The sequence below is a fragment of the Schistocerca piceifrons genome, chromosome 7, assembly GCF_021461385.2.
Source record: "Schistocerca piceifrons isolate TAMUIC-IGC-003096 chromosome 7, iqSchPice1.1, whole genome shotgun sequence".
NCBI lineage: Eukaryota > Metazoa > Arthropoda > Insecta > Orthoptera > Acrididae > Schistocerca > Schistocerca piceifrons.
In genome coordinates, this window is record NC_060144.1 from 467,196,505 (window position 1) to 467,216,245 (window position 19,741).

Here is a 19,741-nt window from a genome sequence, read left to right on the forward strand (position 1 = left end):
AATCAAGCTTTCAGCCAAAACACATTCCCCCAAGCACAACTCGCACACATTGGATCACTGTCTCTGGCCGCTCAGGCCTTTTTGTTGTGTCTGTCTGAGAGTCAGCATCTCCTCTGTATGGTGAGTAGCAATCTATCCTTTTCATAATACTGCCAATAATAGGTAATAATCACAGGAGAAGAATGTCAAATCAGGTGCATAATTCTGGGTACTGAATACCGAGTTACTAGAATACGTTAGCCAAATCAGCAAACATCAGGAACCTCTGATTCAGGCTCTCTAAGAAAGACACTGGTAGCAAAAAATTAAGACTGTGACTACATGGTATGCATGCAGTAGTTTTGATAGCAACATCAGTTAATATGAATTATGTAAATCAGGATATCTGACAAATTACTGGCTAAGCTTCATCTCCTGAATGTGAAAATTGTGCCAGTCCTTGAACAGTAAAACAAGACCTTGAAAAAGTGCTCTGCAAAACATGTTATTGCTGTGCTCTAAGAAGCCTTCAAGAGATAAGAGAAATGGATAGGCACTCATAGATGGATATCACTGACGTGTAGTTCCTGACTCAATCACATGATATGCAGCACTGTCTGCAATGGAATGTGTCTCAAAAGAGTGTGCTAAAAGCAAAGGATGAGCCTAGTAACAGAATGTAGTATTCATACCAAATTTTGTACTGATGGCAAAATACAGACATGAAGGAATACATGTTTAACACACTCCACCAAGAGCTAAAAACATCAATATATACGAAGAATTTTTAGCATCAATAACGGAAAATGATAGGGCAAATTGAATATTTGTAGATGTGTTTTAATTACCTTGGCTGCATGTAAAAAGAATAGTAATCAAACTATCACACCTAAATGCAAACAGGCTAATACCATATTATGGTGGAAAGTGTTAAGTCTCATTAGGCCCCTGGGCTTAATGAGCACTGCAATATGGTGACCGAGAAGTTCCTGTACCCTTCACACCTTTAACATTTGGAGAAATAAATACTTGTTTTATAGGCATACTTGCTTCAAAGATGATGAGAAGCACTGTTGCCAGTACTGCATTGTTTCAGTTCTGTAGTCACCGCTGACGTGAGTGGACACATTTACACTGCCGAGGAGTGATTAGTGGTGTGTGTGTGTGTGTGTGTGTGTGTGTGTGTGTGTGTGTGTGTGAACCCTGCCTCACTGTGAGAAATGTACTTTTGACTCAGGCTGTGTCAAATACAGGTCACACAGAATATGTATGAAAACATGGGAAGAAATGTGCCACCATAGCTCAATCAACTTCATTGTTTCCTTTGAAACCCACTCACAAAACCTCAGCTGAACTTCAAGTACTGTGGGCAAGAAAGAATTGAAATTGAAAGGATTTAGATTGAGGTTTGTGAATGAATTATCTGGTAACAGGCAGGAGCAGCTTGTTCCAGCCTGCCATACTTTGTTGTCACAATTTCCAAATCCTGTGCCTTGCCCATGTGTGTTATTTTCTGACAAATGTGCACTATGTCTATTTCATTCAGGTGAAATGTGCTTTTCTAGTCTAAAGAAAATTCGCAGGAGTTGGAAAGGAACCAGCATCACATCATAATATGGGGCCACAGTGTTACCAGGGTGCCTGTTCAAATCAAACTTTTTTAAATGGCGACTTTTATTTGGACATTTTACAAATGTGGTTAACACCTCAATTTGAAGACAAGGGAGTTGTGGTATAGTTACAGCAGGATGGAGCTCCAGTACAACCTGCCAATCAGGTGTGTGATTTTCTTGACGAACAATTTTGAAGCCAATGGACTGGGTGTGATTCAGCCACATTTCTAGTCCTGTGAAATGAAGACCACAAATCCTGGACCTGCTCACACCATACAACTTGTACAACGGCGTACTAAGCTGCTGCCAGCCCGTCCCCTCCGGTTGGAATCGAAACTCAATAAAGGAAAGAAAAAAGAACCACACTGGCGAAAGCTGACCACCTCATGATCCAGCTGCACTGCAATAGCTCTTGTCGGCATGCCAGCGAAGTAGAGACCATCCGAAGTGAAGCTTCGTTTATGGTGCTATCCATGAAGATTGTTTATTTTCTGCCCGATTCTTGGGCACTAGCCAGAGTCCAGATATTTAGTGTATGTGTCGTCCCGCGGGAGTTGCGGAACGTAATTCCTGTGAAATTTTTGTTCATGGTATACTTTTCTGAAAGGAATAAAGAACCATTGTGAATCTCTACAAGGACCAGCCATTAAGACCCAATCTAAGAACATTTTACAAATTACTGTCAGCTTCGATAGCGCAAATCATTTTAAGGCCTACAAAAATCAAGAAGTATATATAGCTTTCTCAATATTATGAATCAATGAGAAAATGTAATCTGAAAATTCCTGTTTCTATAGTATCCAGTGACGATGCTATGTGGTTTTTCTATAGATTTTAAGAATGTCTCGTGTTCCTACTTCTCTCAGTTCCAAATCAGCTAGGTGCTAGCAGGTATGAAAACTGCTAAACCATAAGTTTACTGTATCTTATTCACAAAATGCTGACATGAATTATTTACAGGAGAATCGGAAGTCTGGTAGAAACCGACGGGAGGAGAAGATCAGTTTGGGTTCTGCAAAGATGAGACAGACAGTGGGAGCGATACTGACACAAGGACTTATCGTAGAAGATAAGTAAAAAAATCCAAATGTACCTTATAGTATTTGTAGGGTGGGAGAAAGCTGTAAACAATGTTGACTGGAATGAACTCTTTGAAATTACTACGAGAGCAGAAGTAAAATATAGTGTTTGAAGGGTTATATAAGAGGGGCCTTCAGTAAACACTGCAAAGCATTCTTTTAATAGACCAGTTTCGGTTGCAAAAAAAAGAACAGAATTTGTTGAGACACATCGTGCAATATTTCCGCTTGAGCCGCTGTAGTTTCATCAGGTTCCTATAGGTGGCGACACTGTACATAGCCGTCTCAACGGCGTCTGTAGTGGAGGTGCGTTCGAAGTAGAGCACTGTCACTGAATTACTCTCGGCAGAGCATCACAGACATTTACAGGCGCTTCCAGAATCTCTACGGAGATCTGGCAGTGAACAAACACATGGTGAATTGTTGGAGAGGCGCCTCTCATCATCGTGACAGGGTCGCGGAAACCCGTCCTATCTCCGGCGTGCCAGCTGGCCGCACACAGTATCCCTCCTGCGATGTTGGAACATGCGGACACGCTCATTCGAACAGAAAATTTAAAGCCGCTCCCTCACTTGATAAAATCATGGCGATGGTCTTCTGCGACTATGAAGCAGTTATTCAGTTTGATGCCCTCTCTCATGGTTCAGCGATCAACTCTGAAGTCTATTGTGCTACCCTCAGGAAATTGACAAAAACTACTTCAGTGTGTTAGTGGCTCAACATCAGTACCAGACCTAATGAAGAATTGCTCAGAAGTGTTGAGGAATCTCTTTTACATGCAACTCCAGAGATTCTCCCCAGGATGTCTGGAGGAACATGGAAATATATGCATCTTCGTGTGAGGTATAACAGTGCACACACAGATCTGTGGATTAGATAATTTTTTATACATAAGTACTCCAGTACATGGTTTTGAACTAGAAGTACAAGGACTTGTCGAACACAATGTGAAAAACAGCTTTCCAGAAGCTGTGCCCAATAAAGGATCATGAAACACAAGCTAGTAGTTCTGGCAGTGAACAAAACAAGCACAAAAAATATGAAGATCAGTGAATTTAAAGAAAGTGATTCAGACGATTTTTTCAAATGTATTTTATCTTCCAAATAATTTCCTTGCAGTTGTATTCAAAAGTGTATTTCCTCAAACTCAATGATGACACAACGATACACCTCTTTGGTAAAGTTGTTCATATAGACACAGTTGTTTCTGGAGCATCAGAATAAGATCTACAAATTGTGTATTTTACATCTGGGTCCAAAACTGCATGGGTCCAGATGTGTGGATTTGAGACTTAAGAACCACCGACTTGTTTGGTGGATTTCTTCACATGCCAAACTTTTAGAGATTTGTGACTTAACTCTATTTCCTGATTAATACACATTCTCTCTGTGATGTATACTAAGAACACACTTTTCCTGTCCTTATTGTATGCTAATGTCCTGCATGTAAGCTAGGCAAGTGCTAAGAAAATGAGGAAAATTATGTGAATAACTGAGGGTTAAACAGGGCAATACAATTCTGCCATAAATTATCTCCCTCTTCAATATTTTAATATAATTGTAAATTTTAGTGAATACAATTATTTTATTGGTTATTGAAAGTAATTTGGAATTTTTTCTGGGTCATAGTTAAATTTTGTACTTCACTGCAGTTTATAGCAAGAACCCACCATCCCCGGGCTACGTTGCCGTTTGGGATCCGTGTGCAACATGTGCTGGAGTCCCTCGGTGTGGAGTCTGTACAGCCCCAAATCCTGGGTTTTAACTGCCTGCCACCCTGGTTACTGAAGAGGCCTGGAGTGATTTTAGATTTATTGCAGTACAAGAAAGATTGCACTCCTGCCACCGTTTTTAATGCAGCATTTTCTGCCATTTTATCTGAGCAGCATGACTACATAGCCATTTTTACAGATGGGTCGAAACAAGGGGATTCCGTTGGTTGCTCTGTTGTTTTTCCGGATTGTGTCCTCAAGATCCGACTGCCTCAGACTTTTACTTCTTTGATGCAGAATTGTCTGTGATCTTGCGGGCACTGGAGCAGATGAGACGTTCTTCCTGTCCTAAATTCCTTGTCTGTTCCGATTCACTAAGTGCCCTTCACTCATTGCAACGTTTGTATCCAGCAGATAAAATAGTCCAGACCATCCAGGATGCCCTCCTCCAACTACAGCGATTGGGGAAGGTGGTGGCTTTCTGCTGGGTTCCAGGGCATGTCTGCATTGCTGGGAATGAAAGGGCAGATCTCGCAGCCAAGGAGGCGTGTCTCGATCCACAAGTATCTCAGTGTGTTATACCCCTGCACGCACTTACCTCGCTGTTGAGCTCAAGAGTCATGCGTCGGTGGGAGGATGAGTGGCTGGAAGTGACTGACAATAAGCTCCATTTGGTCAAGCCCACAACACGTGTGTGGTGTACTTCCTTTCAGCCCCGTCGACGGGACGAAGTTCTCTTCACTCAGCTTCGGATAGGCCACAGCCCTATGACGCTTGGCTTCCTGCTCTGGCGAGGGGACCCTCCAATTTGTGGTGCTTGTGGCATCCAGGCCACTGTGCGCCACATTTTATTGGATTCCGTTTTATTTTCTGACCAGCGGGCCGTGGCTGACTTGCCAGCGGACCTGCTATCTCTCTTAGGCAACACTCGGATGAATGTGGTTAAAGTTTTAAACTTCTGTGCCATGTCAAATGTTTTTACAAAGATTTTAGGGAGAGGATCTTAATTTGCTCACTGTGTCACACGATCGCCCATATTTTATGTAAGTGGCCAGCCAATGACAATTTCCTGTGGCATTCTCGTTGCGATGTTTTCCCTTTCCTTATGTTTTACTTTCTTATGTAGCATTTTCCTTCTTTTCCTGCTTTCTTTACATGTGTGCTTCACTTTTATTAGGTCTGTCCCCATTCGTTCCTTCTAATGTGTGTCAGGGCGCCGATGACCTCGATGTTGAGCGCCCACAAGCCACAACAAACAAACAAACACACACACACACACACACACACACACACACACACACACACACACACACACACACACACACACAATGATATGTGTACAGCATTACTAACAATTTGTAAAGCACAAAGAACATTAGGACACACACTATTTTACATTACCTGCATAGCAAAATCAGATGTAATACAAGCAACAGAGACAGGCTTGCTTTCTAGGTCACCGCCACCAGTAGATCTTTTTATTTCCTCAATATTCTCTGGAGTAATCCAGTCTGCCTCATCATCATACTCATCATCATCATCATCAGTATCATACCCTTCCTCTCCAGGGCTATCTTCACTGCCATCAGCATGGGAATCACGCCAGCTATGGAAATGTTCTTGATCTTCCACTGAATCTCCACAGGAATTTTTACTGTAGTTATTTGTTTCATCAGTGGTCTCTGTGCAACTGTTTTCTGTTGTAACAGATGAAGACATTTTACTGCCCTCTGTATGTCTCTCCTCATTGCTTTGAAGCTGCTCCCTAGAGCAGTCCGTCAAAACAGTATTTTCACAAGGTTTCTTAGTTTTACTTAAATTACTTTCTTCTTCTTGTAGAGCCGCAGAAATATTTGTGATTTGTTCATTACCACCATCATTCCTCTCATCAATATAAGAATCAGTGGAATCATCAGATTCATTAGGTGAGTTATGGCCCTGAAAATAAAATAAGAGTGCATGAAAAAATAGTGTAGGCAAAGAAAATATCATTATGAAATTTTAAAAAGACATAATTGTACATTTTTCCTTCATTAATTTTATTTTACTACTACTATTATTATCATTACTATTATTCTTATTAGCCTCAAACTTCTGTCTCAGCTGGTTTAACTGCGGTCAAAAATATCTTGGAGATACTGCCAAGTGTAAAACTGGGTTATGGATATGCGAGTTTTAGGCTTTGCAGTGCACTTCTAAAAAAAAAAGGGGCTTCTAAATCTACACGACTACTCTGCAATTCACATTTAAGTACCAAGCACCGTCAGACTTTTTTCTCTACCGTTCCACTCTCAAACAGTTTAAAAAAATGTACACACATTTTTCCATGCAAGCTCTGATTTCTCGTATTTTATTATGATAAGTTGTTTGTAACTGTAATTTTGAGGTATTTAGTTGAATTGATGGCTCTTAGATTCATGTAATTTATCATGAAACCCAAGTTTCACAGATGTCGTGGAGTACTCATGTGGATGACATACTTTTCATTATTTAGAGTGAATTGGCACTTTTCACGCCATATATAAATCTTTTCATTTTCATCATAATAGAGGGAAACATTCCATGCGGGAAAAATATATTTAAAAACAAATATGATGTGACTTACCATACGAAAGCGCTGGCAGGTCGATAGAAACACAAACAGACACATACATACACACAAAATTCAAGCTTTCGCAACAAACTGTTGCCTCATCAGGAAAGAGGGAAGGAGAGGGAAAGACGAAAGGAAGTGGGTTTGAAGGGAGAGGGTAAGGAGTCATTCCAATCCCGGGAGCGGTAAGACTTACCTTAGGGGGAAAAAAGGACGGGTATACACTCGCACACACATATCCATCCACACATATACAGACACAAGCAGACAAGCTTTTTTTGGCCTTTGAGAACCTTTTCCAACTCACTGTTAAGACCAAACCTTGGTCTTGACATCATAACCATAGACCACCACTTACCACCAGTTATAATTCTCTTAAGGAACATCTCGTTCTCTCGTTCTCATCTGTGTGATCCAATAGCTCCTCACAGATTGTGAGGAAAAGGTGTTTCTGGTTTTGACTCACGAGCCATGGGACAAACTTGGCAGCAACACAATGCATTCCAAGATGCTGTGTCAGGATTTCATGACATGATGCAACTGAAATGTTACATTCTTCTGCAATCTCTTAGTTAGTGTTTGATTGGCCTGCACAATTTCATTGATGTTCCTGACATGAGCACCACTGGGAGATGCTGAAGGGCATCCTGAATGAGGGTCACGTTTGACTTCTGTCTGGCCTTTTTTAAAGCATGTGAACCATTCATAACACAGAAATGGCTTAAGAACTCTTCACTGTAGGGTTCCTGCATCATTTCACGCGTCTCTGTAAAAGTTTTCTTGAATTTCGTGCAAAATTTAATGCTAATGTGTTGCTCCTCTAGCTTTGCCATCTCAAAATTCATAAACTGTGCGACACAACATTCTACTCAATGTGGCACTGAACAATAACTAATAAAGATACAACAAAACTTTTGGCAGTTACACATTAAACACAGGCATGGACAGTGATGCCAATCACATTTTGCTCCAATCCACCTCTGGTGCAAAATTACAAATGTTCTGGAATTTTTTGAACGGACTTTGTATAGTAACCCCTTAATGGGGCAAAAAGCTTGCTGCAGAAGTATGATGCAAAGAAATAATGTGCCTGTGCATTGAACACAAAGTAAATATGTGTCAATTACCATGATTAAAAATTCATTATGGGAAAAAGAAACTGCAGCTTGAAAGTCGACCCACCCCCCCCCCCCCCCCCCAAAACAAAACATCACTGTACACAATTATTATGTATACTTTGTTACTAACTAATTTTGTGTATAAAATAAAGTCAGTTTCTGGGAAGCTCAGTGTATGTACCCCTCACCATTTCTGGAAAACAAAGCTAAAAGTAAATCATATTAATTCAAGTACAGGGTACTGCACATCACTTTAAATTACAAAGTCTGGATGTCCTAATTCCAGTATGTTAAGCAAGTGGTTGGGTTAATCAGTAGGAAAATTTATCTGACAACAAACTAAAACATATATACACATCATATATGAACCAAGGAAGGATGCAAATACAATTAATAATATTTCCAGTCAGCTGCAGCATCGATAATCACTTGGCATCTCTGACGCATGCTTGAAACCAAGTTTCCCACATATTCACACGGAAGAGACCTCCAAATGTGTCGAATTCGTATTAGCAGCTGTTTCAAAGTGAAGTTCTTTTTTCTTTGCAATGTTTTTCTGATGCAAAACCATACATTTTCAGTAGGATTAGCATCAGGTGACTGTGAGGGCCAATCCACTACCTGAACAACTTTCTCCTTTTTCCAGTCACTGCACAGCCTGCTGTAGTGCTTCGGATCATTGCCCTCCTGCAGTATCCAGTCTTCATTTTCGTCAATGATAAATATGTAACATTTTCTGTGCATTTAAATTGTCAGTAAACACATGAAAATCTCAGCCGAGAATTCAAAGTAAACTAATGCTTTATCAAACTGCATGAAGGACAAAGGTTCCTCTAGTGGGCTGTGAAAGAACTAAGGCAATATCTTTTACCACCTGTGTGTAATGCCGACCACACTCTTACTTAGCAGATTGTAGTCACTACTATATTAGCAACGTACTAGGAGTTGCCATAGCATCCTAGAAACTTCTCAGTTTTTTTTTTTCTTAGAAATTCTCATGTTATGCCTCAGGAACGGCTGAAAGCAAGGGGAAACTACAGCCGTAATTTTTCCCGAGGGCATGCAGCTTTACTGTATGATTACATGATGATGGCGTCCTCTTGGGTAAAATATTCCGGAGGTAAAATAGTCCCCCATTCGGATCTCCGGGCGGGGACTACTCAAGAGGATGTCGTTATCAGGAGAAAGAAAACTGGCGTTCTACGGATCGGAGCGTGGAATGTCAGATCCCTTAATCGGGCAGGTAGGTTAGAAAATTTAAAAAGGGAAATGGATAGGTTGAAGTTAGATATAGTGGGAATTAGTGAAGTTCGGTGGCAGGAGGAACAAGACTTCTGGTCAGGTGACTACAGGGTTATAAACACAAAATCAAATAGGGGGAATGCAGGAGTAGGTTTAATAATGAATAGGAAAATAGGAATGCGGGTAAGCTACTACAAACAGCATAGTGAACGCATTATTGTGGCCAAGATAGATACGAAGCCCACACCTACTACAGTAGTACAAGTTTATATGCCAACTAGCTCTGCAGATGAGGCAGAAATTGAAGAAATGTATGATGAAATAAAAGAAATTATTCAGATTGTGAAGGGAGACGAAAATTTAATAGTCATGGGTGACTGGAATTCGAGTGTAGGAAAAGGGAGAGAAGGAAACACAGTAGGTGAATATGGATTGGGGGACAGAAATGAAAGAGGAAACCGCCTGGTAGAATTTTGCACAGAGCACAACATAATCATAACTAACACTTGGTTTAAGAATCATGAAAGAAGGTTGTATACATGGAAGAACCCTGGAGATACTAAAAGGTATCAGATAGATTACATAATGGTAAGACAGAGACTTAGGAACCAGGTTTTAAATTGTAAGACATTTCCAGGGGCAGATGTGGACTCTGACCACAATCTATTGGTTATGACCTGTAGATTAAAACTGAAGAAACTGCAAAAAGGTGGGAATTTAAGGAGATGGGACCTGGATAAACTAAAAGAACCAGAGGTTGTACAGAGATTCAGGGAGAGCATAAGGGAGCAATTGACAGGAATTGGGGAAATAAATACAGTAGAAGAAGAATGGGTAGCTTTGAGGGATGAAGTAGTGAAGGCAGCAGAGGATCAAGTAGGTAAAAAGACGAGGGCTAGTAGAAATCCTTGGGTAACAGAAGAAATATTGAATTTAATTGATGAAAGGAGAAAATATAAAAATGCAGTAAGTGAAACAGGCAAAAAGGAATACAAACGTCTCAAAAATGAGATCGACAGGAAGTGCAAAATGGCTAAGCAGAGATGGCTAGAGGACAAATGTAAGGATGTAGAGGCCTATCTCACTAGGGGTAAGATAGATACCGCCTACAGGAAAATTAAAGAGACCTTTGGAGATAAGAGAACGACTTGTATGAATATCAAGAGCTCAGACGGAAACCCAGTTCTAAGCAAAGAAGGGAAAGCAGAAAGGTGGAAGGAGTATATAGAGGGTCTATACAAGGGCGATGTACTTGAGGACAATATTATGGAAATGGAAGAGGATGTAGATGAAGATGAAATGGGAGATACGATACTGCGTGAAGAGTTTGACAGAGCACTGAAAGACCTGAGTCGAAACAAGGCCCCAGGAGTAGACAATATTCCATTGGAACTACTGACGGCCGTGGGAGAGCCAGTCCTGACAAAACTCTACCATCTGGTGAGCAAGATGTATGAAACAGGCGAAATACCCTCAGACTTCAAGAAGAATATAATAATTCCAATCCCAAAGAAAGCAGGTGTTGACAGATGTGAAAATTACCGAACTATCAGCTTAATAAGTCACAGCTGCAAAATACTAACACGAATTCTTTACAGACGAATGGAAAAACTAGTAGAAGCCAACTTCGGGGAAGATCAGTTTGGATTCCGTAGAAACACTGGAACACGTGAGGCAATACTGACCTTACGACTTATCTTAGAAGAAAGATTAAGGAAAGGCAAACCTACGTTTCTAGCATTTGTAGACTTAGAGAAAGCTTTTGACAATGTTGACTGGAATACTCTCTTTCAAATTCTAAAGGTGGCAGGGGTAAAATACAGGGAGCGAAAGGCTATTTACAATTTGTACAGAAGCCAGATGGCAGTTATAAGAGTCGAGGGACATGAAAGGGAAGCAGTGGTTGGGAAGGGAGTAAGACAGGGTTGTAGCCTCTCCCCGATGTTGTTCAATCTGTATATTGAGCAAGCAGTAAAGGAAACAAAAGAAAAATTCGGAGTAGGTATTAAAATTCATGGAGAAGAAATAAAAACTTTGAGGTTCGCCGATGACATTGTAATTCTGTCAGAGACAGCAAAGGACTTGGAAGAGCAGTTGAATGGAATGGACAGTGTCTTGAAAGGAGGATATAAGATGAACATCAACAAAAGCAAAACAAGGATAATGGAATGTAGTCTAATTAAGTCGGGTGATGCTGAGGGAATTAGATTAGGAAATGAGGCGCTTAAAGTAGTAAAGGAGTTTTGCTATTTGGGGAGCAAAATAACTGATGATGGTCGAAGTAGAGAGGATATAAAATGTAGGCTGGCAATGGCAAGGAAAGCGTTTCTGAAGAAGAGAAATTTGTTAACATCCAGTATTGATTTAAGTGTCAGGAAGTCATTTCTGAAAGTATTCGTATGGAGTGTAGCCATGTATGGAAGTGAAACATGGACAATAAATAGTTTGGACAGGAAGAGAATAGAAGCTTTCGAAATGTGGTGCTACAGAAGAATGCTGAAGATTAGATGGGTAGATCACGTAACTAATGAGGAAGTATTGAATAGGATTGGGGAGAAGAGAAGTTTGTGGCACAACTTGACCAGAAGAAGGGATCGGTTGGTAGGACATGTTCTGAGGCATCAAGGGATCACCAATTTAGTATTGGAGGGCAGCGTGGAGGGTAAAAATCGTAGAGGGAGACCAAGAGATGAATACACTAAGCAGATTCAGAAGGATGTAGGTTGCAGTAGGTACTGGGAGATGAAAAAGCTTGCACAGGATAGAGTAGCATGGAGAGCTGCATCAAACCAGTCTCAGGACTGAAGACCACAACAACAACAACAACAACATGCCTCAGGAACCAGAGTATGAAATGCAAGTATATATTGGCGATGAGCAAGAGCTGACTGTGTCTCTCAAATCGAGAAATCACAATTGTCACATTGTAGAAGCATACCAAACGAAATGCCACAGTATCATATAGGGGCACATTTCTCAATTACACGATGTAGAGTATTAATACTTCAGTATAAATTTTCTTGCCAAAAATACTAAGTAAACCACTTGGGCTGCCTCACACCACACATTTTAGTTTACACCTTCATCAAACAGTCAAGAACTATTCGATCATGGTTCTCTACCATTTAAATGGACCTGATATGAAACCCTTCCAGGTTCAGTATTCCCATTTGTGTGATAATTGTACAAATATGATTTTTAATGTGCTAAAGTTGAGTCCAATAACTAGTTATTTAAATATCACTGATATACTTTAGGCCAATCAACTCACCATCCTTTTGGGCACGTAAAATCCTGGGAGTTTTGTACAATCATCTGGTGCTTTTTTCGCAGTATTGATAACACAACTGAATTGTGGTTGCTGCTTCAGGTGGTCAGATCCCACTACCTCTTTTTCTAATTGATATGTCAGTGCTATAACTCTTATGTCTGTAGCAGAAAGACTTGTGTAGTCCCCAGTCTTCTTCGAAAATTCAGTAACTGGAAAAAAGAAATGAGAACTATTATTGTTAATTATTATGTATGGACAACTAAAATAAAATAATAAAATCTCCTTGGCTATTTAGGGAGATACTGATGAACTTGAAGCAGTTTACATTACAACAAACATTATAAACTTAAATGAATAACAGAACTGCTAATTTTTTTTAAAAAAAAGAAAAAAGCAATGAGATGAAATTTATGGGCTGCAAAAGCACCATCGATTTCTGACACTTACAACGGAATCCTTCACATTTTGCACAGATTCCTGAAGAGAAGCAGTGCAGACTGAGCTTCATCCTTCTTTCAAAACATGCTAAATGCTACAGATGGTTACCTTGTGGTTTAATTTCTTTACTTCTAAAGATTGTGCAAAACTATCGCTTACACCCATTCATTGTGTGTACAGAAGATTTACTGCTCTTTTGCTGCGACTAGTGACAACACAACTGCATGCTATAGCCAAAGATTAAAACATGGTGTACAGAGAGCAACACTCCACAACTGCTTCATTCTAACAACTCACCTTGTCATAGGAAAAAGTCATGTGTCCACTGACAATGTTCCCTGTAAAACTAAGAAAGTGTATCCTATGGAAGTAATTCCAGTTTCACTAATGGCAAGTTACTGTAACTTCAATGTCAACTTCTGATCCAGTACTGACTTCCTTCAATCTTATTAAACAACATGTTAATGTGGAAAGCACAATGAGTTTCCTTCATGAAAGAAATACAGGGCATCTTGAACAATGTGGACTACCTTACCTTCTAGTTAAATCAGCTGAACTGCAACTAAAATACTGAACGAATACCAACAGAAGAGAAAACCCATTGGCACAAAGTGCCAGCTGCCACCAGTGCCACAAGACAAAGACAGTTCTTGGACTAATTAAGTAAACACTTGGAATCAGCCAGCCAACTTCATGATGGATCATATACAGTGTTATCTCACATGACAAAGAATATGATGATGCAGTAGTTGTGTGTTCAACTCCCTTTTGAAAGCAGTCATCCAGATTTAGGCAACCCATGGTTTTGCTAAATCAGTCAAATGTGACCATACTTTCTTTAAATACACCACAGCTGGTTCCCTATTACATCTTTGTCTCAATTGAGCTTCTGCATTGCATCCAATGACACCAGGGCCCAGAATGTTAATCGAAAAATATGATAGCCTCTATGCTCCACAAAAGTAACACAGCTGTTATTGTACAACCAATACCCTAATTGTCTTTACCTAAATTCCCACAAAATTGTGATAGCTACATATGGTCTTTAACCAAACTGAGACCCAGATAACTCAAAATTTAAGAATGGGATGAAGAAGCCATCAAATTACCAGTGCAGCTCAATGAAAAATACACAACTACATTTCCCTAACTGTCATATCACTAAAAAAAGTATCATTTTGCTGTATGAAAAGTAATGAAGATACTTTTTTGACATACTAGCACATGTAGACGTCAAAGCTTTTCCCAGATGTGACACTTCCCAATCTCCATAGAACAGGAATAAAGCACTGGTACTGATAAGCACATTAAATCAGTTGCAGGTAAGGTACATTCAGTTTTACTGCAAATTATAGATCAGTGGTTCCCAATCTTTTCTACATAGTGTCTCCTTTTGCAATCCCAGAATATCTGATGGCTCCCTATATTTATTTCATTTGTTAATGTTTTTTGCTTCTTTGGAAAGACTTTAATTGATGATAATCTGCAATTAAAGGAAGGTTATCAAATGTAGTGTAATACAAAACTGCAGCCAAAACAGAAATTTCTGTGTGTCTTTCTTGAATAACCAATGATACTGTTTTCACCTAAATGACACTTCTCACATCTAACTTTTTTTTATGTGATGAAAGTCATGATAAGAATTCCAAACATCAATGAGATGACTGAAACAGTTTTCCTTTAAACAGCACCCAAATGTTTGGTTTCAAACTAGTTACAAAGGACATCTAAGGTCACTCTCCACATTCAGGTCTTTGTGGTATTTTTGTTTTCATAAGACGGGGGGGAAAGGGGGGGGGGGGGGGGGGTGGGGGAAAGAGACGGAATAATGACAAGTACCTGTTTACAATCATAAATTACAAGTAACAAAAAGCACAATTTAAGTGAATGAGTGGAAATGATGCAATTTTGGAGAGTTTACTGGTCTCATATAGATATGATTTTGTGTATGTAGACTGAAGCGGTGAGTGTGTAAGGAGGAATTTAAAGTAGACTGGGGGATGGCAGTGAGAATCTGGATTGAGGAAGGAGGTGTGACAGAGTAGTCCGTGCAGTTAAGTGTTGAACCACTGTGCCATCGTGACTTAGTGGCTAACACACCTGCCCAGTAAGCATTGGTTCCCAGCCTTGGTGCAAATTTTCACTCGCTGCTTCAGTCTATATACCTAAAAACGATTTAAATGTCCAAAATTATTCACAGTTAAGATTCAATTCACAAAAGTTTTGTTCTATAATTCAAGAATTCTTTTACTGGGTAAAAGCAGTTCCATCAGAAATGACTTATGGTTACGTTGAAAGGTATATTTATGTCACTGCTGTTTTAAATCTCGAGGTAGACTGCTGAATAATTTAACTGTTATCTGAGAAACACTTTTCTGATATAAATCTGTTTCTAGAATGAGACATGTGGTTTTACCAACACTTCTTGTGGTATGATTATGGAGAGGCCTATTTCGTTGTAGGTTGCTACTTCTATTTAATATATGTCCAGTTGCAAAAAGGGTACACTGATATATGCAAATGCTTTTCAGCTGATTTAACTGCAATCCTTATGTTTCCCCTTACTGTAAGTTGCAGATGGCCCTGACTGCTTTTTTCTACATTGTTAAATTTTGTTTTACTGGGAGTGGGGTCTGAGTTTCCCCAGATGATTAGTCCACATTTAAGTAATGAATGAATGGAAGTACGTATAATAAGCCTCAATCACTGTTGACCTGCTTGCACTTTGATGTAGTGCAAATAGAGCACAACAAACATTTAAAACTTTGTTTCAAGAGCTTTCACATGACAGTCTCATTTTAAATTGTTCTTTGCCATATTCCTACAGCTTTAGTTTCCATGATTAATTCCAGTGCCATACTGTGAAGACATGGTATTGGTATCAAATTCTTGTGGAAGTGGAGAAGAGTAGAAATTTATAAAGATAGTTTTTTTTGGATAAACTGAACATTGTAGTGCTACCCATCACATTTGACTGTTGTTATCAAGGTAGAGCACACAATTATTTCGAGCTTATAAAATATGACAACCAAGACATCAATGATTGCACACAGGAAACCACACAAATAATACAAAAATATTTAACTCCAGAAATAACATGAGATTAATGGGACAACCACAGGAATTATGTGGTTCTGAGCAAGGGATAAACTAAATAAATGACTGCTGGAGCAGGGATAAACTAAATAAATGACAATCTTAATAATGAGGACCTAGCAAAACAGATTCTAACACAAAAATCAAGCAAATAAAATCATCAGTAATCAACAAAGCCACAATAAAAAGACCTGAAAAAAACTGGTAATGGAAATTTCACTTGATCAATATACGAGGGTGAGTCAAATGAAAACCTTAAATATTTTTTAAAATATTATTTACTGTGCAGAAGTGGTACAAAAGCTGTATCACTTTTCAACATAATCTCCCCCACGCTCAAGGCATGTCCTCCAGTGCTTAGAAAGTGCATAAATTCCTTTAGAAAAAAATTCTTTTGGTAGTTCGCGCAACCACTCATGCACCGCGTAGCATCTTCTTCATTAGAATGGAACTTCTTTCCTTCCATTGCGTCTTTGAGTGGTCCAAACATACGGAAATCACTTGTGGCAAGGTCTGGTGAGTATGGTGGATGAGGAAGACACTCAAAATGCAGGTCTGTGATTGTTGCAACTTTTGTACGGGCAGTGTAGAGGCTTGCATTGTCATGTTGCAAAAGGACACCTGCTGACAGCAATCCATGTCGCTTTGATTTGATTGCAGGCCGCAGATGAATTTTTTAGGAGACCTGTGTATGATGTACTGGTGACAGTGGTCTCTCTAGGCATGTAATGCTCCAAAATGACGCCTTTTTTGTCCCAAAAGAGAGTCAGCACAACCTTCCCTGCTGATGGTTCTGTTCGAAATTTCTTTTGTTTTGGTGATGAGGAATGGCACGATTCCTTGCTCGCTCTCTCATTTCCGGTTGGTGGAAGTGAACCCAGGTTTTGTCCCCAGTAAAGATTCTTGCAAGGAAGCCATCCCCTTCACGCTCAAAGCACCGAAGCAGTTCTTCACAAGCATCAACACGTTGTTCTCTCATTTCAGGAGTCTGCTGCCGTGGCACCCATCTTGCAGACAATTTATGAAACTGGAGCACATCATGCACAATGTGGTGTGCTGACCCATGACTAATCTGTAAAACTGCTGCAATGTCATTCAGTGCTACTCGGCAGTTTTCATTCACTATGGCTTCAACTGCTGCAATGTTCTGTGGAGTCACAACTCGTTGTGCCTGACCTGGACGAGGAGCATGTCCAATTAAAGTCACATCATTTGCGAACGTCCTACTCCATTCATAGACTTGCTGCTGTGACAAACATGTATCACCGTACTGAACCTTCATTCGTCGATGAATTTCAATAGGTTTCACACCTTCACTATGCAAAAACCAAATAACCGGACACTGTTCTTCAGAAGTGTCCGATTCCACCCGTATTCTTTGACCCATGACGTCACAAATATGGCGGAAACGACCATACACTACGACTCCAATATGGCCCCTATGACGTCATTACGTAAACATGACCATAATACGAAAATACATTGAAAAACCAACACACACGTTCCACAAAAAGACCTAATGAAACTAATGGGGGCAAGCGTGGGAAACAAGAGGGTTTTTGGCTGGGGGACAAAATAAATATAAACAAATTTCGACAAAGACCAGCGTACCAAACCACACAAAACGATGAAAAAAAAAACCGACAACACAAAACTCCCTAAATTCCACTAAACACAATATCCTCTGGAATCGGACACTTCCCTTGACCTATATAGCTCCGCCATATTTGTGACGTCATGGGTCAAAGCAGACGGGTGGAATCAGACGCTTCCGTATTTCCGGAGTACAATATAATTCCTGGGTTAATTAATGATAATTAGAGTGCTACACTGTACTTACCAAACTTAACATTTTCAGTGAAAACGTCCTTCACAACCACATTATAGGGCAACACTACCAAGTTTCGCAGTTGGCGTTTATTTGTAATTTCATCAAGTACGTCCTGTACAGTATATACGTTGGTAGCTACGTCCTGGGTGAAGAAGAGAATCATTATCAAAATCTTTAACGTACTTTAAAATCTGCAGGGCAGACTGCGTAACGCAACGTTAATGCACATTGAAAATACTTTTAAAATATTGCTGCCAAATCAATAAAAATTGTCAGCAGCTGTCTTACGACATTAAATTTAAAATGTGCTTACTTGCAGAGATGAATTTTTTATGAAAGTGTTAGTGTCAGCGACTAAATGTTCAACTTTTTGTTTACCCAAACTCATTTTGCAGAAATGTTGTTATTCAACATACGCTCTCCACTTCGTTAATTGTAAACATGCACTTCGACCATGCTTTAGTCAAACAACACAAACAGATGTCTCTCTTCACTATACCTCTCTCCTAGAGGATCATCTATGGCATACACCATAGACGCTACCTTCGTATTTTTATATTAAGTCTACAAACAAGACATAAATGAAATATTTTCACTCATTCGCAGTTCAGACACTGCAAGAAATCAAATTAGGTGACTATATAGCAAATGCTTTTGGTTAATGTTGTGTGATTTATACTACTGAATATCTTTAAGGTATGTCTCATGATGACCTTTGCATACAAAGACTTTGTTGAGTATCTTCCAAATAGTTTCGGTGGAAGAGAGTGAAGCATTAAATTTGGCCATGTTGAAGTGAATCTGACGGCACTGTTGTCCGTAAATAAACAATCTGCGCGAAGCGAATTGTGTTGTTCAAGTAAACTAGGCGTTCAAATATTCACTGTTCGTTACAGTGTCGAAGTAAAACGACTTCCTGTTCTTTGTGACTATAAGAGACTGTCTGAGGTCGTTATAGACATTACACAAGAGCTATGTGGCTCATGAAATGAAATATCGTCTTATTAGTTAACGAAGACATTGTGTAAACGTTGGTTCCAGTGTGTGATGTTCCAGCAGTAAAATGTCGGATAACAAGTAATTATGACTTTTTTAAAAAAAAACTTTTACAGTTTGATTAAATGTTCTTATGTTTGCAGAATTACATACTAGGGTATAACGATTTGCGCATATTTTATATTATTGCCGTCGAAAGCTTTAATTACAGACCGTATCGGAGTGGTAGCGATTCATATTTTGTTACGTTTCTAGACGTTTTGTTGTATGTCTAGAGGTTTTAGTTACCAGAGACGTGTAACGTATCTGTTAACTGGAGAAATTATCAACACTCTGTGTATATTCATTTCCTGCTATATAACTGTGTAGTCTATAGGGTTCATTAATTCTCATTTGGTGGCTCAGTGGTCAAGTTAGGTTTGAGCGTGATTACCCTTCCCCCCTCCCCCCCCCCCCCAAATAATTATCGATCTGTTTATTCATCCATGGATTTATCACAGTGATGCAGTATTTTTTTCATAGTAGTGAAAAATATATAGTCTAATGCAAATTATAGGTAGCTTACATACAGAATGCATAAGTGTGCCCCTACGAGGATGGGATGGGCTGTTGGCCGTGGCTTGATGACGGAACCATCTTGGTATTGCCTGAAAAGATTTAGGAAAACCTAAATAGGGTGATTGGACAGAGCAAACACTCCATCTTCCCGACTATTAAGGTAGTGTCTAAACAATTGATTTACACACAGTTTGCTTCAGGTAACTTAAAAAATA

General features: G+C 39.5%; 2 protein-coding genes across 3 annotated transcripts in view; one reads left to right on the forward strand and one right to left on the reverse strand.

Moving 5' to 3' along the window:
- LOC124805301 (RNA-binding protein NOB1) overlaps positions 1–18,465 on the reverse strand; it is a 58,752-nt gene extending 40,287 nt beyond the window's left edge. The window contains exons 1-4 of the mRNA XM_047265814.1: positions 18,286–18,465; positions 17,982–18,114; positions 12,608–12,816; positions 5,785–6,321 (exon numbers count right to left, since the gene is read on the reverse strand). Coding sequence (XP_047121770.1) covers positions 5,785–6,321; positions 12,608–12,816; positions 17,982–18,114; positions 18,286–18,360 — 954 coding nt within the window. The 5' untranslated portion in view covers positions 18,361–18,465. The remainder of the gene's footprint in view (positions 1–5,784; positions 6,322–12,607; positions 12,817–17,981; positions 18,115–18,285) is intronic.
- Positions 18,466–18,745: 280 nt separating this feature from the next.
- Positions 18,746–19,741, forward strand: part of LOC124805047 (formin-like protein 20) — a 241,223-nt gene continuing 240,227 nt past the window's right edge. For both annotated transcript variants that reach the window (XM_047265467.1, XM_047265468.1), the window contains exon 1: positions 18,746–19,049. In XM_047265467.1, the coding sequence (XP_047121423.1) occupies positions 19,036–19,049 (14 nt within the window). In that variant the 5' untranslated portion in view covers positions 18,746–19,035. The remainder of the gene's footprint in view (positions 19,050–19,741) is intronic.